The 23748-nt window shown below is 47.9% G+C and overlaps 1 protein-coding gene and 1 long non-coding RNA gene across 4 annotated transcripts in view; one reads left to right on the top strand and one right to left on the bottom strand.

Moving 5' to 3' along the window:
* LOC147019423 (serine/threonine-protein phosphatase 2A 56 kDa regulatory subunit gamma isoform-like) overlaps positions 1-23748 on the top strand; it is a 203411-nt gene that overhangs the window by 157336 nt on the left and 22327 nt on the right. The window contains exon 14 of one of the 3 annotated variants that reach the window (XM_085893887.1): positions 1132-1150. The exons of the other annotated variants lie outside the window; for them this stretch is intronic. Coding sequence (XP_085750013.1) covers positions 1132-1135 — 4 coding nt within the window. The 3' untranslated portion in view covers positions 1136-1150. Of the gene's footprint in view, positions 1-1131; positions 1151-23748 lie in introns of those variants that run through there. 3 annotated transcript variants of the gene reach the window in all.
* Positions 1-23748, bottom strand: part of LOC147019424 (uncharacterized) — a 93536-nt gene that overhangs the window by 59506 nt on the left and 10282 nt on the right. The window lies entirely within an intron of this gene.

Genomic DNA, 23748 nt, shown 5'->3' with positions numbered 1-23748 from the left:
CACCCCTCCCGCCTCTTCCCCCCACCCCTCCTTCCTCTTTCCCCACCCCTCCCGCCTCTTCCCCCCACCCCTCCCGCCTCTTCCCCCACCCCTCCCGCCTCTTTCCCCACCCCTCCCGCCTCTTCCCCCACCCCTCCTTCCTCTTTCCCCACCCCTCCCGCCTCTTTCCCCACCCCTCCCGCCTCTTCCTCCCCACCCCTCCCGCCTCTCTTCCCCACCCCTCCCGCCTCTCTTCCTCCCACCCCTCCCTCCTCTCTTCCTCCCACCCCTCCCGCCTCTCTTCCTCCCACCCCTCCCTCCTCTCTTCCTCCCACCCCTCCCTCCTCTCTTCCTCCCACCCCTCCCACCTCTCTTCCTCCCACCCCTCCCACCTCTCTTCCTCCCACCCCTCCTCCCCTCTCTTCCTCCCACCCCTCCGCCTCTCTTCCTCCCACCCCTCCTGCCTCTCTTCCCCCACCCCTCCCTCCTCTCTTCCTCCCACCCCTCCCACCTCTCTCCCTCCCACCCCTCCTACCTCTCTTCCTCCCACCCCTCCCTCCTCTCTTCCTCCCACCCTCTCCCTCTCTCTCTTCCCCCACCCCTCCTGCCTCTCTTCCCCCACCCCTCCCTCCTCTCTTCCTCCCACCCCTCCCGCCTCACTTACTCCCACCCCTCCCGCCTCACTTACTCCCACCCCTCCCGCCTCACTTACTCCCACCCCTCCCGCCTCACTTACTCCCACCCTCCCGCCTCTCTTCCTCCCACCCCTCCTCCTCCTCCCACCCCTCCTCCTCCCACCCCTCCCGCCTCACTTACTCCCACCCCTCCCTCCTCTCTTCCTCCCACCCTCCCTCCTCTCTTCCTCCCACCCCTCTTCCTCCCACCCCTCTTCCTCCCACCCCTCTTCCTCCCACCCCTCCTCCTCCCACCCCGCCTCACTTACTCCCACCCCTCCCGCCTCTCTTCCCCCACCCCTCCCGCCTCTCTTCCCCCCACCCCTCCCCCCTCTCCTCCTCCCACCCCTCCCTTCCTCCCACCCCTCCCTCCTCTCTTCCTCCCACCCCTCCCGCCTCTTCCTCCCGCCTCTTCCTCCCACCCTTCTCTCCTCTCTTCCTTCCACTCCTCCCTCCTCTCTTCCTCCTGTCATATCAGCTAAGGGTGGGGCCTGGTAAAAGGAGGTGGAGCAGAGCGAGGAAGGGGAGTAACGGCGATATCGTTGGCCGATGGACGTTGCTTGGTGTGCTGTTGATTAAAGCCTGTTATCTCCAAAGTACAGACTCGGATTCATCTCTTTACATGGTGGCAGCGAAAGGCGAACCGACGAACCTGATTAGAACCTTATCTCGGGATTCCTAGCCAAGCACACTATGGCGGATGCATCCATGATGCCGCGCATGGATTGGACCAGAGCTAATCTCTGTGAACCTTTCGACCTATTCAGAAAGCTTGCCCAGCTGTACTTTTCTGTGAAGGACGTAGCTGGTGACAAACAAGTCGACCGCATTCTCCTGCTCTCAGGTGAGGAAGACCTGAGACGCTACAGTTTGTGGGGCCTTGATCACGCCGACGGCACAAGCCAAACACTGTGACTCCAGCGATTGTGTGGCAGTATTTTGAAGCCAAGCTGAAACCTCAGGCTAATTACCGTGTGGCTCGTTTCCGCTTACAACGATTCAAGCAGGACGATGATAAAACTATGGACAACTTCATCTCCAGGTGTCGCCAGCAAGCAAGTAAATGCAAGTTCAAGACCCCCGAGGCGGACGAGTGCATAATAGAACAGGTCGTTGCGGAGACGCGGTCTCAGGAGCTACAGAAAGAGCTTCTTGCGAAAGACGACTCACTCACGCTGGACCAAACCCTGGAACGCAGTGATGGCCCAAGTCAGTGAAGCTCGATCATCCCTCTCAGCTGCTTGCGACCTTCAACTCGCCATATGGTCGTTACTGCTTTCAGCGAATGCCGTTTGGACTGGTGATGTCCCAGGACGTCTTCCAGGCGAAGATGGACCAAGTTCTCGAGCATTGCCCAGGTGTCATCGGCATTGCTGATGATGTTGCTGTTTATGGCAAAATGGAACAAGAGCATGACCAAAACCTTCACCATCTCATGAAAACAGCTGCCAGATTCGGCCTGCAGTTCAACAGTGACAAGTGTCGCATCAAAAAGCCACAGATTCAATTTTTTGGCCTCATCTTTGACCAACAAGGTGCCCACCCAGACCCAGGAAAAGTAGACGCAATTAAGAGCTTACCGGACCCAAAAAGCCTCTGAGCTTCGCAAGGCATTTGGTATCATGACATATATGGGCCCCTTTATACCAAAGCTGTCTGATCTCACAGCTCCCCTTCGTGAACTGGTGAAATCAGAGCAACAAGAATGGACAGCCAGCCATCGCCAGGCTTTCCAGATGGTCAAGGTCGCCATCTGTCAAGAGACCTGCCTAACCTACTTCGGCCCGCACAAATCCACGACACTACAGGTCGATGCATCCACAAAAGGGCTTGGGGCTTGCCTCATGCAAGATAATAAACCCATCGCCTTCGTGTCAGAGCCTTTCCGAGGTGGAGCAACGGTACGCCAACATTGAGCGTGAGATGCTTGCTGTCGTATTCGGGTGCGAATGCTTCCACACTTACCTATATGGTCGGCCCTTCATTGTCGAGAGTGACCACAAACCCCTGGAAATGATCAGCTTTAAAAAATCTCACTGCTGCCCCACCTCGACTGCAACGGATGCTATTGCGGATTCAAGGGTATGACACATGCATCAAGTACAAAGCTGGCAAAGACATGCTCCTCGCTGATGGACTGTCTCGCTTGCTGACACCAACCCAAGCACCAACTATCCAGCTCGATGTGAAAGTGGAGCACATTCAATTCAACCAGCAGAAGAAGCAACAAGTGCAGGAAGCCACGGATGCAGATGCCCTCCTAACCAAACTCAGGAGAGTCGTCATGACCGGACGGCTAGAAAGGCGCCAGGATCTGCCCGGTGAACTGAGGCCCTACTGGAGTTATCGTGATGAGCTGAGTGTTGAAGATGGTGTCGTGTGGAAAGGGGGCAGTCTCCTTATCCCTGCCACTTAACAACACGAAATCCTCAGGAATCTCCACGAGGGCCACCTCGGTATCCTCAAAACCCAGCTCAAGGCACGCAGTTGCGTGTTCTGGCCCAAGGTGAATGACGACATTGAAAACTGGATCAGCTCCTGCCACATCTGCCAGACCCATCAGCGGCGGCAGTCCCAGGAACCAATAATCCCACACGAGATCCCAACCAGGCCATGGAAAACACTGGCTGCAGACTTATTCCACCTCGATGGACATGACTACCTCCTGCTTGCCGATATGTACTCCAAGTTCCCCATCGTTCGAAAACTTCCAACAGGGGCAACTAGTAATGATGTAATCGGTATTCTGCGACTGGTATTTTCAGAGCATGGCATTCCAGAGAATCTTATGAGCGACAATGGAGGCCGTTTTAGCAGCCGAGCCTTTACAAAATTTGCTGAGGACTGGAGTTTCAACCTACGTACTTCAAGCCCCCACTACCCGCAATCAAACGGCTTCATAGAACGCCAAGTGCAAACCATAAAGAACACCTTACACAAAACAAAACTCTCTGGTGCTGACCCACACATGGCCCTCCTCATTTTAAGGACTCCACCCATCGACAGCGACCTCGCATCACCTGCGGAGCTGCTGAATCAAAGGAAAATTGATATTCAACCTGCCCATCAAGGTGCCAAATGGAGCACCGAATCGTGATGCAACCCGAGAGGCACTCGAACGTCGGCAAGCATCCCAGAAAGAATACCTTGACTGCCGGGCTGGCCCCGATCTTGGGCCCCTTCAACCTGACCAATGAGTTCGGATTCTCGATGAGGCTGGGCGATCCCACACTTGGGAGCCAGCAGTTGTGTCCACCACCCGCTCTCAGCCCAGATCATATGAAGTCATCACGGAAACAGGAAACATCCTGAGAAGGAATCGCCGCCACATCCGACCTGCTCCACAGACCCAGATAAAACGGCCAGAGCCCAAGATGTTGCAGAACTCCTTCGGGGATACCAATGCTGACCATGCTACTGTCAAGGGACAACGAGGTGCTGACGAGGAACCACCATCAATCATCCTCACATGCCCAAGTGCCGACCGCACCATCAACATTCCAAACTCGTTCTGGTCGCACGGTCAGACGGCCTGTCAGACGAGACATTTGATTTCTGGTGGTCTTGCTAATATAAATATGTGGGTGGAGAGCCATTCATAACTGCATTGCTTTTCACCCGATAATACTGATTTTTTTTTTCTTTGTTCTTCCTTTCTCTCTCTCTCTCTCTCCTTACGTTTCTAACCCACTGGATGCTTTCTAGGAACTGTTTCTTGAAATTATTATTACGATTAGTATTATTTTTTCTTAGAGAAAGGGGATGTCATGTCATATCAGCTGAGGGCAGGGCCTGGTAAAAGGAGGCAGAGCAGAGCGAGGAGGGGGAGTAACGGCGATATAGTTGGCCGATGGACATTGCTTGGTGTGCTGTTGATTAAAGCCTGTTATCTCCAAAGTACAGACTCGGATTCATCTTATTACACCTCCCACCCCTCCCTCCTCTCTTCCTCCCACCCCTCCCTCCTCCCTTCCTCCCACATCTCCATCCTCCCTTCCTCCCTCCTCCCTTCCTCCCACCCCTCCCTTCCTCCCACCCCTCCCTCCTCCCTACCTCCCACCCCTCCCTCCTCCCTACCTCCCACCCCTCCCTCCTCCCGCCCTCCCTCCTCCCTTCCTCCCGCTCTTCCTCCTCCGCCCCTCTTCCTCCCACCCCTCCCGCCCCTCTTCCTCCCACCCCTCTTCCTCCCACCCCTCCCGCCCCTCTTCCTCCCAATCCTCCTGCCCCTCTTCCTCCCCACCCCTCTTCCTCCCAATCCTCCCGCCCCTCTTCCTCCCAATCCTCCCGCCCCTCTTCCTCCCACCCCCTCCCTCCTCCCTCCTCCCTTCCTCCTCCCGCCCTCCCTCCTCCCTTCCTCCTCCCGCCCTCCCTCCTCCCTTCCTCCTCCCGCCCTCCCTCCTCCCTTCCTCCCGCTCTTCCTCCTCCGCTCTCTTCCTCCCACCCCTCTTCCTCCCACCCCTTCCGCCCCTCTTCCTCCCACCCCTCCCGCCCCTCTTCCTCCCACCCCTCCCGCCCCTCTTCCTCCCACCCCTCCCGCCCCTCTTCCTCCCACCCCTCCCGCCCCTCTTCCTCCCACCCCTCCCGCCCCTCTTCCTCCCACCCCTCCCGCCCCTCTTCCTCCCCACCCCTCTTCCTCCCAATCCTCCCGCCCCTCTTCCTCCCACCCCTCCCGCCTCTCCCTTCTCTCTTCCTCCCGCCCCTCCCTCCTCTCTTCCTCCCACCCCTCCCTCCTCTCTTCCTCCCACCCCTCCCTCCTCTCTTCCTCCCACCCCTCCCTCCTCTCTTCCTCCCACCCCTCCCTCCTCTTTTCCTCCCACCCCTCCCTCCTCTCTTCCTCCCACCCCTCCCTCCTCTTTTCCTCCCACCCCTCCCTCCTCTTCCTCCCACATCTCCATCCTCCCTTCCTCCCACATCTCCATCCTCCCTTCCTCCCTCCTCCCTTCCTCCCACCCCTCCCTCCTCCCTACCTCCCACCCCTCCCTCCTCCCTACCTCCCACCCCTCCCTCCTCCCGCCCTCCCTCCTCCCTTCCTCCCGCTCTTCCTCCTCCGCCCCTCTTCCTCCCACCCCTCCCGCCCCTCTTCCTCCCACCCCTCCCGCCCCTCTTCCTCCCAATCCTCCTGCCCCTCTTCCTCCCCACCCCTCTTCCTCCCAATCCTCCCGCCCCTCTTCCTCCCACCCTCCTCCCGCCCTCCCTCCTCCCTTCCTCCTCCCGCCCTCCCTCCTCCCTTCCTCCTCCCGCCCCTCTTCCTCCCAATCCTCCTGCCCCTCTTCCTCCCAATCCTCCTGCCCCTCTTCCTCCCCACCCCTCTTCCTCCCAATCCTCCCGCCCCTCTTCCTCCCACCCTCCTCCCGCCCTCCCTCCTCCCTTCCTCCTCCCGCCCTCCCTCCTCCCTTCCTCCTCCCGCCCTCCCTCCTCCCTTCCTCCCGCTCTTCCTCCTCCGCTCTCTTCCTCCCACCCCTCCCGCCCCTCTTCCTCCCGCCCCTCTTCCTCCCACCCCTCCCGCCCCTCTTCCTCCCACCCCTCCCGCCCCTCTTCCTCCCACCCCTCCCGCCCCTCTTCCTCCCCACCCCTCTTCCTCCCAATCCTCCCGCCCCTCTTCCTCCCACCCCCCCCGCCTCTCCCTCCTCTCTTCCTCCCGCCCCTCCCTCCTCTCTTCCTCCCGCCCCTCCCTCCTCTCTTCCTCCCACCCCTCCCTCCTCTCTTCCTCCCACCCCTCCCTCCCTCCTCTCTTCCTCCCACCCCTCCCTCCTCTCTTCCTCCCACCCCTCCCTCCTCTCTTCCTCCCACCCCTCCCTCCTCTCTTCCTCCCACCCCTCCCTCCTCTCTTCCTCCCACCCCTCCCTCCTCTCTTCCTCCTCCCACTCCTCCCTCCTCTCTTCCTCCCACTCCTCCCTCCTCTCTTCCTCCCACTCCTCCCTCCTCTCTTCCTCCCACTCCTCTCTTCCTCTCTTCCTCCCACTCCTCTCTTCCTCTTCCCCCCCCCCCCGCTCCCTTTTCATATTCCCGTCAGTGAAGCAATAGGTTGTATTTGCTAGGAAGGAGGCTCTGTTGATATCGATTTTTTTCAATGTCGATATACCAGCTGGGTCTTTCTGGTATATCGATTTATTTATTTTTCGATGTTTTTAAATAACTAATTTTTTACGCAGGTTCCAAAAATATGCAATGTCCATGAAGTATTCATATATGACGTACACATAATTGACACACGGTAATTTTTCAAAGTATTCCCATGCAGGGCTTTTTATTTTACTTCCAACTTCAACTTGTTAAAAATGATTTTGTTTCAAAGCGAAGTCAGTGTTGATAACCGGCACAGGTCAGAATCTATCGCCATCGCCATCGCCGTACCGGCATGACTATCACTGAACGCTGTATCACCTTTATACCGGTATCACCATAACAGATCATTGACTCGGCACAGGGTTTCTAAAGCACACCTGATTCATATAAAATCACAACCAATTGGCAATTGCTTTAAAACCAGCCACAAGGGCAAAGGAAAACACGATTGCTTGTCGGGTGCTCGAATGCTGAGGGTTAAAAGTTGAAACATACTGCACTTACTGCCTGTTACGTCTTGACGTTATAAGTTTCACCCTTCCTGTTCCATGTTTAACTGAGACGCCGAGTGCATCAAAGATTTTTAAATCACGTCCGGTATTTAAAGATCGCAAACACCTTCCTTCGATTTGTTGATGACATACCGTCTTTTTTTTGTCAAATCAAATTTTTTTTCGGTATACTGGTACAATGAGAAATTCCAATACCGGCATATCGATATGAAAAAAATTATATTGATATAACTGGAATGTCGATATATCACCAGACCCTACTCGTAGTCTGGATGCAGAACTGGAATTTTACCCGAGGTGTGTTTTGGAGTACATACACAATTTTATTGCAGATTCTGGTAACATAGACTATACTAAACTCAAATCCGAGTGATGCCACTTTGTCACGCTTGAGCAATTTTTTTTTAGGAGCAAAATTCAAAATGGCCACCATCAAAACCGTTTTTGGCCGTAACGCGGCCAAAAATCGAGATATGAACCCGATTTCAGTAGCAAACCCTATGTTTTGGGGGTCAAGGAATACACTGATATATATATATGACCGTTTTTACAGCCATTTTTCCCTGCTGTGCAGGGGTTTGGCTTTTCATTGAGGCAATGTTTTTTATGGCCGGATGCCCTTCCTGACGCCAACCCTGGTCGCCTCTTACGACACACAGGGATATGGTACACCTATTCTAACCGGGGCATACACCGGGACCAGTACACTGGCACTCATTTCGCCGACCTCGGAAGGATGACAGGCTGAGTCAACCCCCTGGTGTTAATTCAGCAGCCAACGGGGCTTGAACTGAGGACCCTGGGATCCCAAGCCACCATCCTAACCACTAAGCCAACACCAGGCTTATATGTTTAAATAAACCATACAAGTCATAATAATAGTCGATATTGCAATTTTTCTATTTAGATATAATATTTTGACTGAAAAAATATCGACCGAACTATTTTCAGCTGTAACTATGCCCAAAATCTGTATGAACCTGATTTAAGTGGTAAACAGTATATTGTATTGTATTGTATTGTATATCTTTATTTCCAACAGTACAGTTGAGTAATACAATGATGAGGTAACTACAAACTATAATTAATTATACTAGTACGGGCCCGTAGGTGCGTGCCCGTCGGAGAGTGCCAGTATGTGCAGCCCTCTCTCGCCCCTCGTCTCGCCCTTCCTCTCTAATCCCCCCTCTCCCGCAGATATTGGTCGAGAGATAAATGGCTGTAACTTGGGAACCGCTCATCCGATTAATATCAAACCTCGAAAAGGCACATCCGCGGGTCCCCAGCAATATTCCTGGCAAATTTCAATCAGATCAGACCGTCAATCGTGCAAAGACAATAAAGAAAATAAAAAACAAATAAACATTAATTCTGGCGTCATTCGTGACGTCATAGCACCGCGTCTTGTCATTGGTTGACAGATAAATGGCCGTAACTTGGGAACCGCTCATCCGATTAATATCAAACCTTGAAAAGGCACATCCGCGGGTCCCCAGCAATATTCCTGGCAAGTTTCAATCCGATCGGACCGTCAATCGTGCAAAAAATAATAATAATAAATAAATAAATAAATAATCATTAATTGTGGCGTCATTCATGATGTCATTGCACCGTGTCTTGTAATTGGTCGACAGATAAATGGCCGTAATTTGGGAACCGCTCGTCCGATTGACATCAAACCTCGAAAAGGCACATCTGCAGGGCCCCAGCAATAATCCTGGCAAATTTCAATCAGATCAGACCGTCAATCGTGCAAAGACAATAAAGAAAATAAAAAACAAATAAACATTAATTCTGGCGTCATTCGTGACGTCATAGCACCGTGTCTTGTCATTGGTTGACAGATAAATGGCCGTAACTTGGGAACCGCTCATCCGATTAATATCAAACCTTGAAAAGGCACATCCGCGGGTCCCCAGCAATATTCCTGGCAAGTTTCAATCAGATCGGACCGGCGGTCGTCGACAAACGGCAGTCGCAGACAAACAGACAGACAGACACACACACACAGAGATTGCTGGAATTATAGATAGACTAGTACGGGCCCGTAGGGGCGGGCCCGTAGGTGCGTGAACGATGACTGGATTGGGGCATTATTTCAATTAGATCGGACCAACCGTATCATAAATGGCCATAACTTGGGAAACACCTGGGAAACATATTCAGGTCCCCAGCGTCAATTGTGACATCATATCAAATGAAGAAGAATTGTGATTCCCCCTCTCTCTCGCCCCTCTCTTGAATTGTGACGCCCCTCTCTCTCACCCCCCTCTCTCCCCCTCTCTCACCCCTAGTCTCACCCCTCCTCTATTCCCCCTCTCTCCCCCCTCCTCTCTCGCCCCCCTCTATCCCCCCCAAGTCTCGCCCTTCCTCTCTCCCCCTCTCTCGCCCCTACTCTCACCCCTCTCTCGCCCCCTACTGTCACCCCCTCTCTCGCCCCCTAGTCTCGCCCTTCCTCTCTCCCCCCTCCTTTCTCGCCCCCACTCTCATCCCCCTCTCTCGCAGATATTGGTCGACAGATAAATGGCCATAACTTGGGAACCGCTCGTCCGATTAATATCAAACCTCGAAAATACACATCCGCGGGTCCCCAGCAATATTCCTGGCAAGTTTGAATCAGATTGGACTGCCAATCGTGCAAAAACGAATAAAAATAATAAATAAATAAACATTAATTGTGACGTCATTCGTGATGTCATAGCACCGTGTCTTGTCATTGGTCGACAGATATGGCCGTAACTTGGAAACTGCTTGTCCGATTGATATCAAACCTTGAAAAGGCACATCAGCGGGTCCCCGGCAATATTCCTGGCAAGTTTCAATCCGATCGGACCGGTGATCGTCCGGTTATTAATAATTTGGGAAAAAAATTGGCATAATAAGGTGAGAAGGTGGAGCGAAACCTTCAGCTGCCATATATACACCTTTTCAACACTGAAAAAAGCAGTAAAATGGCCGTAACTTGGGAACCGCTTGTCCGATTGATATCAAACCTCGAAAAGGCACATCCGCGGGTCCCCAGCAATATTCCTGGCAATTTTCAATCAGATCGGACCGGCGGTCGTCGAGAAACGGTGGTCACACACACACACACACACACACACACACACACACACACACACACACACACACACACACACACACACACACACACACACAGCTGGAATTATAGATAGATTAACACAAACGTAATAAGCTCGGTTTACACAAATTCAAATCCAAAAAGGGGTCTGTACATGCTATCAACTATGAATACACTTATTGGTTGCTGATGAACTTCTTTCATTCTGCTTTCACTCAATCTCACATACAAGACAGCTGCATAAATCAAATAACTAGTGTTCACTCAAGTTCCACAGTTTCGCTTGCTGATACAGACTGTTTGGTCGTTCTGACATTCCCCCATACCATGGCAGCCACAGAACAATGAACAGGAGAGCCTGGCGGCAGAGCAACTACATCTATTCGTTGCATAGGGTCGCACTGAGCTGCACCCACAACTGGTCATCTTGAGAACCTTATCAGGAGCTCTGATGACATCCGGAGGCAGAGACACAGGGAGCAACATGCTCGACACTTCTTCATGTGACCATCCATGAATCGTTGGATCGATCAATGGTGGGTCTGGATCTAATGCAGCCCGCCATATTGCTGCCTGCAAGTGCGCCCTGAGAACGTGTTGGATGAAAGCCACAGTGGTTGGTGGTAGAGTTTTTAACTCTGGTGCTGATGTCAGCTACTTGGTAGCCATCTTTGAAGACCAGCCATCAAATCGAATAGCTGACATGTCTTCCGTTTCCTGGGATCCATAGCAAGCAGCAAAGAAGCAGTTGCTTCAGATATGACATCTGGTAATTCTGCATCAAGATCACCAAGATAATTTAATTGACGACCATCTTTGAGGTGTTTCACAATTGTGCCTTTTCCGATACCCCACAGGTAGGCAACCGTGTTTCATCCAGACACCACATGTGCTGCCAGAACTTGGGTGACAATATGTGCATGTTTCTGCACTGTCGCCTTGATGTCAACAGACGATCTGTCACGACTTGTACCAGCCATCACAAGGTTGCATGCCAGTTCCTTCAGTTGGTAAAAATGCAACAGCAATATGAATACATCTGTGTCGTCTGAAATTACCCGGATACTCAGAACTCCTGATGAGGCTAGAAGGACCGTTTGTTGTACCATAATAACATCGGCTTCTTCGTGAGTGGTTCTTAGGTCAGGCCTCTCTACTACTTGGTATTCTGCAATTTCCATAGGTATTGGGTTAGGTCCAGTTAATATGAGCTTTGTGTTGGTAGAAAATGCTTCAGGATGGTCTTTGATGTCACTGCAAATGATATTTATTAACTGGACTTTGTTCTCTGTCACTGTCAAAACGATCTTTTGTGCAGGGAGTGGCGTCGTCAGATTCAGCTAGTGTCGTCGACTGGCATCTTTGCCTGCACGAGCGGTTCGCATGACTTTCTTGATGCTGTTGTCATAATACCGGTCAAAGACCAAATACGTATCACATATCTTCAGCTTATCTCTCAAATAAGAAAGAAGATTCTGCACATAGTCCTCGACTGTTCCTTTCGATGGCCATTGAATCACCCACAACATAGCACAACCATCGACAACTAGAGGGGGAGCACTCGGGAGAGTGCAAAACCTCCACCGCCAATACTGCTCGGTCACTCTATCAGTGAATATATAGGTCAATAGGATATCAGTGAACCTGATATCCTATTCATTCAATTTGACGTCAACAGTGCTCAGAGTTATAGTTTGCAACTTTCCCTTTTACTTTTAACTTTTACATACTCAATTCATTCGTCATAACTCGATTCCTTGAGACAGAAATTGATTTTACGTCTGAACTTCCAAAATCAGCCGCAATTATGATTTTGGCATGGTTTTTAGTTGGAAATCACTTATAACATGTAGAAATGCAAAAAAAAAAATCGAAATTTTGTTGAAAACAAAGTTGCAAAAAAATTTTTTTCTCTAACAATAGTTTTTTTGGGGGGGTTGGAAATCACTTAAAACATGAAGAAATGCAAAAAAAAAATTGAAATATTTTTTCAAATTGGCCGCCATAGCGGCCATATTGGATTTTGGACCAAGTCCAAAATCTAATGGCATGATCCTGGACCAGACCTAACCCCCCCCCCCCACCAAGTTTCGTCGAAATCCGTCGAGGAGTTTTTCCGTAATACTGTTCATAAACAAACAAACAAACAGAAAGGGGTGAAAACAGTAACCTCCATCCATCTTCGATGGCGGAGGTTAATGATTGCTCCATCAGCTGGAAACATTCTGTCAGACACCCCTACCTGCAATTTCAGCTTCAAGACTGCTTTCGATTTTGTGATTCACATGTCCCCATTATCTTCAAACAAAGAAGGCGGTACTGGGGTGAGCTCAAACTTCAGGATATCTTTCAGGTTGATATCCCCCACTGCCTGAAGGCCCAACACTCTTGAATATATGAGCCCCGTGTCATATACAGGTGTTTGTCCGACCTTTATCTGCTTTCGGGACACTGCCATCGTGACTACTTGTTTGCTGAGTGGCTTGTTGAAGCTGTCTGGCCATTGCTCCTCATACTCCTTCATCTGCTTGACCACTCTGCCAACAGAAATGTCAGCGTTGACAATGTTTGGACTCATTCTTCCAGTTCCAATGTTCACAAGCCCATTCGGGTGATTCTCTCCACCCTGTGTACTTTAAACATCATCAACACATACGGTTGCTATGGTATCAAAACAATCATGATATGAAGATACAAAAACGTCTTGCTTTCAAAAGAAAATTGATTAGTCGACTGACAACAATACTTTGCTGTTCATTAACACACAGTTTTGCATGCTTCTTTAAAAATATCCAAATATATATAACTGTTGATAGTTCATTGATCTTCATGGCAGCCATTTTTTGTCACAACTGTACTGGGGAAAAACTGCTCTGTGAAAAATTATTTTTAACACTTTTCTCGCTATACCATGAAACTGAATTGGAACCGTGCTACAGCTATATATAAACACAATAATAGCACAATAAAAGCACATCAGCAACCTTTCAGTGTCTTCATCGTATGTACCCTTGATATTATTTGGCTCAAGCTTTATAGGTCTAAACTTTCACAATTGGTCAATAATTCATTAAAATTTTAGTCAAAATATGGTATCTGATCTACCAATATTGCAATATGGACGATTTATATGGATGATGTGGTTTATTTAAACATATCATTGTATTCCTTGACCCCCAAAACATAGGGTTTGTCACTGAAATCGGGTTCCTATCTCGATTTTTGGCCGAGTTGCGGCCAAAAAACGGTTTTGATGGCGGCCATTTTGAATTTTGCTCCTAAAAAAAATTGCTCAAGTGTGACAAAGTTGCATCACTCGGATTTGAATTTAGTATAGTATATGTTACCAAAATCTGCAATAAAATTGTGTTTGTACTCCAAAACACACTTTAGCCAATGGCTGCCAGACTATAGTAATAAATGTTACTGTTCGAACCGCAACATTAAGCTCCCTTTCTGTTTCTTCTTCTTCAATCCAGGAAAGACTGGCCTTTAAGCCATGTGATTAAACGTGCACTAAGCTTGCAAGCAAATAAATTGATTATTAGCTTTCTAACAGTACCATTTATATTATTCTTTGACAACAGGAAGTGTGACATTAAAATTTGAGTTCTTGCTTCTTCGCATGATGGACAGAAGCCTTTTCTTTGTTCTTTGTTTCTTTCACACTTCTTTCTATTCATTCTAATTCTTGCTTTTTATATTTCTTTTATCTCTTTTACTCTCAATTTCTCTTTCTTTGTCTATCTGTCTCATGAGATGTGAATTCATGCAGAAAGTTTTCTGTGAGGCTCATTTGGTGGCGCCTGGATCGATTTGAGGGTTGTGCAGTTGCAGCTGAGACCAGAATACTACCCAGGTTCCTCCTGATAAGTCCATCTTTGCTATATACTTCCTTCTGATGACTACAAAGCAGTACCAAGATTTTGGTCTTCCATTTGATTTAATAACAGTGTATGTCACCATTAGTGGCATGGACCCTGTATTAGCATCCCAAAGTTTGTGCTTTTGGATCTTCCTGAATGCAATAATATCAAGAATTTGGATTCTAAGCTTCTGGTAGTAACTACCATATCACTCAGATTGTCAATAAACCCAAACTACATTGCAAATGACCTTCAAGGAAAGGGGAACCAGCCTTCTCTGCCTGGTCTTGTTTACATTTGGTGCCAATCAACACTTTTTAGTTGACCCTTAGATGCCTCTGGCCACTTTAAGATCAGCAACCCAATACTGTTTATAAAATGACAGTTCCACCCACCATTCCTTTTGGCATAATAAAATGTTGACCCTCGTGACACAGCTCATACCATAAGAGCCATACATTGAGGCATCACATTTGTGTGAATAGCATCAATGCTGTTGTGATACGTCCATGATTCACTTCAAATTCACTTCACAATTGAGTGTACTTTGCATGGGACTTGTCCAGAAATCTCTTCCTTTGCTTTAATAGAAAAGCTGCTGCTGATTTATTCTTCACCTCCACCACCTAAGGTGGATGGAGGTTATGTTTTCCCCCGTTTGTCTGTGAGCAGAATACCTCAAAATGTTCTGCATGGATTCGGACCAAACTTGGTGGACAGGTTGGGTGTGTGAAGGACAAATTGATTCGATATTGGTGAAGATCCGAATACGATAATTTTTTTTTAATGTTTTAAGTCGTTCTTCACCATTGAGAGATAGGGCCAAAAACGATATACAGCACGATATTTCAAAAAGTTGTGGACGAGTAAACACAAAACTTGTAGGCTCGGTGGATGAGTAGGTTCGGTGACAAGTACAAGCCGATTAGAATTGGTTCAGATCCGGTTCCAGATCCGGCTTATCAGTGGGATATAAAACATATATTGTTCAGCCTGGTCGAGGGAGGTACGCATTCTACTGAGTGCCATTCTAGTTTGGCATTTTCAGCTCACCTTGTCTTTAGTCCGATGAGCTTATGTGATCGAGCAGTGTCTGTAGGTGAATAAGTCAGTCAGTCTGTGAACACTTTAGTCATTATCACTTAAACCAAACACATCATTCTGATGAAACTTGGCCACAAGCTTCATATCTGATGTCTAATAAAGGTGTATTCACCACATCAAAATCTGCACTCATTAAATGGAAATACGGGGAGGGTTTTTACCCCCCCCCCCCCAAAAAAAATAGGTTCTTGCTCTCCACTCCGAAACTACATGCACGATTTTGATGAAACTTCACCACAACTTTCATCACCCGTGATGTACCAAAGTTTGTTCACGGTATTAAAAAAAAAAAAAAAATTGGGGTCAAAGGGGGTCTGCGGAGTGTTTGAGTGAGTGTTGCTCCTGATCCAGGTGAGCTTCAGGACGTGCGGTCCTATAGAATTATGGATGGTTGTGTTAATAGTATCATGTGGTAAGTTGTGGTTCAATTGCCATGTGTAAATCAAGTGTTGAAGTACCTTGGTTCGTGCATGTATTATATTCCAATTAAAATGTACATTAAATAATATAATACAGATGATCACACTGCAGGTCGACTCAACCGGTCAAAAGTTTTAGAACACCACCATTTTTCCAGTTTTTACTGAAATTTAAGCAGTTCAAGTCCAGTGAATAACCTGAAATGGTACAAAGCTAAGTGGTAAACTGCCAGAGGTTAAAAAAAACTTTAGGTTACAAAAACTGAAAAATAATCAAAATTTCAGTTGTTAAAAAAGGCCCTTTTCAGGGGAACAAGTCTCTCTATATCAAGTGCAGCCTGTGGCTGCTGGTTGCATCATTGGTTTGGACGTGGCAATGTCACTGATGCAGTGTCCCCCTTTACAGTACACTGGTGCTCATTTTGCCGACCTCGGAAGGATGACAGGCTGATTCAACCTCCTGGTGTATTTAATTCAGCGGCCAACGGGGCTTGAACTCAGGACCCTCGGATCCCAAGCCGCCACCCTAACCACTAAGCCAACACCAGGCTTAGGGAACAAGTAATGGGTTCTCAACTGCAGCTTTTCTGCAGCAATGGAAGTAAATTAAGCCTTGAAAGTTGATGCAAACAATTCCTGCAGGTGTCCCAACTTTTGTTGATTAATTACAAACCCTCTGTCTGTATAAAAGCAGTGTTGGAACAGACTGTGTTCCTACACCCTCTGAAGCATTATTTGGACAATATTCAACTGCAGGAAGTAGTATATTGCTACCATAATGGCGAGAAAAATACAAATTAACAAAGGAAGACAGACAGACCATTATCGATATATTACTGAAACTCTCATCTTGTATGTATGTTTTTTGTGTACGTCTGTATGTATGTTCCCGAAACACAGCCAAAACGGTACACAATAGTGCAAAAAATTTCGGCCCACCTGACTCACCATTCTCCTACGGTGTGCAGTATCAAGTTTCGTTAAAATCTGGCAACAAAAACATTATTAAAAAATCAATTCCCGATTCAGTCAAGTACTCCGGGAGAATTTGATGAATGCAAACAACCTCAGCGGTATAGTTTGCTGGAGCTATCTTTCTTTTAATGATTTTTTTTATCAACAGCTGTCACAACGGGAACCCAAGGGTTCACGGGTCGTCTCGTAACCCTTAGAAGTGTAGGTCTTTCCTTCAGAGAAATTGCAAAGAAGCCAAGGTTTCAGTGAGTATAGTTTCTACACCATCAAAAGGCACTTGGAAACTGGAGGAAACTCTGCTACGAAGAAGTCTGACAAACCGAAAGCCACAACACAATCAGAAGACAAGTTTCTGAGAGTCAACAGCTTGTGTGATAGGCGGCTCACAGGACAGCAGCTTCAAGCACAGCTTAACACTGGTCGAAGTAAGGCAGTCTCAGTTTCAACTGTGAAGAGAAGACTTTGAGCTGTAAGTTTGATAGGTCGAGTGGCAGTAAGAAAGCCATTGCTAAAATGGCAAAATAAGAAAAAGAGGCTTGCCTGGGCCATGAAGCACCGCCAGTTGACTACTGAAAACTGGAAGAAGGTCTTATGGACCGATGAATCAAAATTTGAAATCTTCGGTTCATTGCGCGGGGTTTTTGTATGCCGTTGAGTAGGTGGAAGGATGGTTCCTCAGTGTGACACCAACTGTCAAACATGGAGGAGGAAGCGTGATGATCTGGGGCTCTTTTGCTGGATCCAGAGTCGGCGACTTGCACAGAGTGACTGTCACCCTGAACCAAAAGGGCTACCACAGCATTTTGCAGCAGCATGCAATACCCTCTGGTCTACGCCTAGTTGGTCAGGTGTTCATCCTCCAGCAAGATAAGGACCAAAAACATACCTCCAGGCTATGTCAGAACTACCTCAGAAGAAAAGAACAAGACGGTAGGCTTCAAATCATGGAATGGCCAACAGTCTCGAGACTTAAACCCCATCGACTGGTTTGGGATGAACTGGACAGAAGGGTGAAAGCAAAGCAACCTACAAGTGCAACACATTTGTGGGAACTTCTGCAACAGTGTTGGGAAGAACTTTCCGAACAATATTTGATTTCCATTGTAGAAAGAATGCCACGAGTATGTTCGGCTGTTATATCTGCAAAAGGTGGCTACGTTGATGAGTCAAAATTTTAGATTAAATGTCGTTCAACAAAACGATTCCATGATTTCTTTTTTATCTGCAATTTTTTATTTGTTCTATGCTTTAATTTCAGAGTTCATTGAAACATTAAACTGCTTAAATTATCAGTAAAAACTGGAAAAATGGGGGTGTTCTAAAACTTTCGACCGGTAGAGTACGTGGATGCAACTTATGTGCTGTTTCGTCACCATTACCATGTACTTAACATGCATGGGTGAACAAAGTATAAAATATCCATGCACAGTAAATCCTTAAATATCGCGGGTTATGACCAATCGCGGACAACCCCTTGTGTACTCATTTACTTATCGCAGGGTTTAATTTCGACCAAGTGCCGGCAACCTCTTGTTCACTGATTTAGTTATTGCGGGGTTTAATTTCGACCTATCACCGGCAACCTCTTGTTCACTGATTTAGTTATCGGGTTTAATTTCAACAAATTACAACCTCTCGTGTACCGATTTAGTTATCAGGTTTAATTTCAACAAATTACAGACAACCTCTCGTGTACCGATTTACTTATTGTGGAGTTTAATTTCGACTAATTGCAGTTTTTGAGCTGAGTTGAGACTTATCTCAAGGCCCTGTCACACCTTGACGATTTCGCCAGCGTATGCCGACATATGAAAAATTTGTCTAAAACGCTGGCACACGTCGAATACGTTAAGAGCACGCTGGCATACGTCGTAGTACACCGAGCTGTTAGACAAACTGTCCATGCTTGAAATTTTTCGACGTATGCCAGCGTATGACTCACACGTTCCGCATACGCTGGCCATAAGTTGTAGGCACGTTACGCGATCGTTGACACACGTTACTTGCAAGTTACTCATAAGTCGAAACACGTCGAGGTAATGTTTAGCGTACCCGAAACTTATTTATAACCTATGAGTAACGTGTTGTAGGCACGTAAACGCGATTGTTGACACACGTTACTTGTAAGTTACTCATAAGTGGATACACGTCGAGGTAATGGTTAGCGTCAGTGTTCCAGACTCCCTGCTTTTTTTTTTGTTTGTTTGTTTTTCTTCGGTATGACGGTGATGTTGACACTTCGATTTCTAGTGCGGTTATAATATAATATAATTAATAGGCTTCCGCTCAACGATTTAAATCATAACTGCACTAGAAATCGAAGTGTCAACATCACCGTCATACCGAAGAAAATAAATAAAATAAAAAAATAAAAACCAGGGAGTCTGGAACACTGACGCTCACCATTACCTCGACGTGTTTCGACTTATGAGTAACGTGTGTCGACGTGTGTAAACGATCGCGTAACGTCCCGACAACTTATGGCCAGGGTATGCGGAACGTGTGTCATACGCTGGCATATGTCGAAAAATTTTCAACATGCTGAAAATTTGTCGACGTACTACGACGTATGCCAGCGTGCTCTTAACGTATACAAAAACTTACCCATAACGAGTGCCAGCGTATTCGGCAAATTTTTCATACGTCGGCATACGCTGGCTAAAACGTCAAGGTGTGACAGCGGCTTGACACTTCAATGTCTAGTGCGGTTATGATTTGAATCATTGAGCCGCAGCCTATTAATAGCCTACGCCACGTGATCGTCGGCGATACACTGCCGAGCTATGCATAAGTTATACTATTGTTGGGCATAAGTTGTGAACGCCGACAACACGCTAAGCATTCGTTGGTATAAGTTATCTATATGTTATCGAAACGATCTGTATACGTTACTAATACGTTATGCATACGTCCAACTCGTTATGAATAAGTCCAAAACTGGAAAAAACCATCAATAGTTCAGCGTACGCCAGTGTTTTACATACATTTTGATACCTTGCAATATGCTGGCTAAAACGTCAAGGTGTGACAGGGCCCTCACACCACGAACCTTTTGTTGCTTACACACCAAAAATGATGATGCTGAAGTGTAAAACGATGGACAAAATAAGTAATTATTATTAACAGTTTCGACTTTACACATGTAAATTAGACTTTACACATTTGATCGTAAATCAGTGAGTGGTGTCACTGCGATGCACGTGGTAATTGAGACATGCAGCGCGTACGCCGTACAGTACTGTCGTGTACCCATCTCCGCATCAACAATCCCATAGGTGTAATCTTCCATGTAATCATAATCAATTCCTTTGGTTTCAGTTATTACTGCCCTTAATGATTTTAACCATGGCTCCCAAGAGGAAACCTTTTGTTAATGTGGTAAACCAAGTGCAAAAATGTCAAGGAAAGTGAGGTGCTTGACACAGAAGGTGAAGGTTTTGGATAAGCTTCGTCAAAGCAAGGGTGTGTTTATTTTATTTATTCACTGATTTCAGAGCTGCAGAACGATTTATATAATAAACACAGACAGCTTTAAGAAAAATTACCCCCGGTTGGGGGAGACGGTCATCTCTGAAGCTCTTTGGATGTGGATCTCTGATCGGCTTAGAATGGCTTCGATGTCGTCTTGTCTTTTGGTTCAACGTACAGACGAAAGCCCGGGAGTAAAAAGGATAGAAAACCTCTGAAATAAAACTACATTTCTGAGTTATCCAGCAATACATTCTGAAAATGCTAGATTTGGAACATTTTTAATCAGTGTCTTCAAAAGGATAGAAACCGGACCTCAGAAATCAAACCGCATTTCTGAGTCATAAATGGCGGATGATATTTTGACAATAGATGATTTCATAAGTTTACAGCATCGGTGACATTGACCTTCAATTAGGTCTAAAGTCATACCATCGTGTATCACTCATAGACCCCTACCTACATACCAAGTTTCATTAAGATCGGGCGAAATTTTTTTGACCATATCACATCGACGATTTTTCCAACTTTGAAGACACGTGACTCGATAACCAGCACGAATTAAAAAAAAAAACCAGCCCGACCAAATTTATATATATATTGTTACGGTTGTGGAAATTCGAAAACCACCATTCAGGTCCCATAGGTGAGATATCTCTGTAAGTACATGTGTAGTTAGCCCCAAACCCGTTGTTTAGAGGGAATAAATGTGATTCATTCGGGCTGCGACGCTTTGAGATAGCCGTTTTTCTGTTCTATCTTTATTTTGAACCAACCACGTCTCAACCGCCATCACACAACAACCACCAACCACAACGCCGCTTCACAACAACAACAACGCCAACAGCCACGATCTTTACCTTCACAACTCGCTCCCGCAAACACCGCATCACCGCCATTTCAAACGGCACCATGGCCATAAACCACCACCATAAACCCTCCACCACCTTCACCTCTCTCCGTCTACGGCCATTCCCGCACCACCTGTGAGCACCGAGCGTCGGGCTGTCCTGGGCTCGTACAAGATACGCGCCGAGCCGCGAGTGCAAAATGCGGCCTTTCCGAGGAGAATTCGGATCAGGAATGCTACACGCCCACTTCTGATCCGTCCAATCAGCAAGCGCGTGGCGGCTTGGCCCCACCTCCAGGCGTGTCTGTGTGGAATTGAGATATGCAAATTCTAGGATCAGGGGAGATTCACGCCCCTTTTCTCCGTCCAATGGGCGAGCGTGGCTCCGCCCCCGAGCTCGTCCTGATCCGGAAATTTGCATATGGGTTCTCCTGCCGGCCTATAAAACGCCGAGCAGAAAAGCAGAGTCAGCTTTGGAAGAGCGGAGAGTGGCAGAAAAGCGAAGAGAGTTTTGGGGCAGAGAGAAGGAAGAGTTGTTGCGCAGGAGTTGTTGTTGCAGAGTCAGTTTGGAAGAGCGGAGTGGAGTCGGGAGGTGAGGGCGTCCCGGTGGTTTTCGGCAGTCAGCTGAGGAGAATTGGGGGAAGAGTCCGAGGAGCTCGGGTCCGAGGCAAGGAAGTCGGCGACGAGGTCGCGGTGGAATCGCTCGTCACGGGACCCAAGCAAGCCAGCTATACTCTTTCCCCAGAGCATCAACACTTCCCCCCCTTTTTCCCCCACGCTGAGATAGTGCGAAAAGGGGGCCCCGTTCCCACCCCACTCCAAGCTGTGCCAACGAAACCCGCGAAGGAGCACGAAGTCGGGGCACCACCGCGCTGCCACATTTGCAGCTCATCACGAAGACGCGGGTAGGACCCACCCGGTCTCGCGGACCTGACCGCTCCTTCAGGTCCCGCGTAAATATTGGCCCACAGGCCCCGTCTGCCCCCTTGTCTTTGAGGGTGGCCTTTTCTTTTGCTTTTGAGTAAATGTGTGTCGGCGCCGTCTGTGAAGTAAAACTGTTTAAGTGTTGCCGTGTGCTCACGTAGTCGGTAGTATCTCTGCGTCATTGTTTCTTTTGTAGCATTTGATATATGTGCATTCTGTTTGGCTGTATATGTGTGCTCTCCGTGTGCCGCGGAATAAATGTGCATCATGTTGAACTGTTTTCCCGTTTCGCTTCGTCTTTTCTTTAATTGAATCTCCATCTTGCTTCACGTAACGGGTTCGTCATGGGCTTAATACGCCCGATAATTAATTGGAACCGTCGAGGCCGACGATAACACCGCTCGGTTATCCCGATAGCACGGAACGGATCGCTTAAGCGGCCCGTGTCCAGAGTCGACCTGCGGCGAGGTGCGATCGCCCGGTCTACCATCCGTGTGGGTACTTAGGTAGGTCGAGTTTGGCGAACAACCCTATCCCACGCGGGTGGCCAATTGGCACGATCGTGGTGAGGCCGAAAGGCCCACCCGTGACTAGCTCCCGGCGTTAGTCCGAGAGGGTCACGACAGAATTGTCCGTCCGGTGGGCGACGTGCCGCGATTCGAGTCACGTGGCCGATCGCACGCCGGCGGGCGCGAATTCGCAACAACATATAAAGCAGTAGAGTTTGTTTGCATGTCCCCCTCCAGCGCCCACAGTTTACAAGCTAGACCCTACAAACCATGTATTTTCTAAACCAGCATGATGCGGGAAAGGTTATAGGATAGGTCAGTGGCGGATCCAGGGAGCTCAGGGGGCTCGAGCTCACAATGTGTAGCGCCCACAGACTGCCGAGGTAAATTATAAATCCATCCTCACCCCCAGTGGTGGGAGAGAGAGAGGCGTGCCGGCAACCTGTACTGTGCTCATAACGAAGGAAACGAAAGTGAAAGTAACAGCGTCATGACACGAAACGAAAGTAACAGCGTGTTGTCTGCGACGAATAAAAGTAATTTTTGTGTTGTCTGCGATGATTTTGTGTTGTCTGCGACGAATATACAACGTGTCCAACGTGTCTGGAAAGTAGTGTCCAACGTGTCTGGAAAGGAAGTGCTTTGAATATACAATATGGCACGCCTGATTCTACCAACAATTTCCTCTCAAGCTGCCGCAAATTCGACTCCAGAACAGATACTTCATGACGCACGCATGCAAACTGACAGTATTCACCAGCAGTTACTGACTAAAATTCCCGTCATAAAATATGACATCACATGGACACAAATGATGCAGTTGCCAGACTCCAAAACCTGGAGACATTTATTACGCTTGAGATGAACACTTTGAGAGATAAGCTGTACTAGTGTACTTCATTGTTCGTGGATTTACAAATCAGCACATTCGAAGGAGAACTGCCCAAGAGCACACCATTGCATATTTACGTCAACTTTTCCCGAAGCGTTTCCACCAGTGGCCATTCAGTCCATAGTCATGTAATTGATGCTGCTGTAAATCATATCTAGAATTTTCACATTTTCTATGGGTGTTTTCACCATGACATGTGACCATAGTCCACAGTCGTGTAGTTGGTGCTAATGTAAATCATATCTTTGAACGATACACTCAATAGTTTATTTGGTAAAAAAAAAAATGACAGCTTGCTTCTACCCAATTCCCTTCAGATGCCGAAAGACCGCCCAACTCGAAGAAACATGGTGGCTGTTGGTTGTAATTGCTCCCTGGATTTCCCTGGATCCATTTGTTCATTCGTAAGCAAACATGCCCCGTAAAGA

Source organism: Eptatretus burgeri, chromosome 9 (assembly GCF_056783735.1).
Source record: "Eptatretus burgeri isolate ZD-2024b chromosome 9, Ebu_testis_v1, whole genome shotgun sequence".
Taxonomy (NCBI): Eukaryota; Metazoa; Chordata; class Myxini; order Myxiniformes; family Myxinidae; genus Eptatretus; species Eptatretus burgeri.
This window is presented reverse-complemented; position numbering and strand designations above follow the sequence as displayed.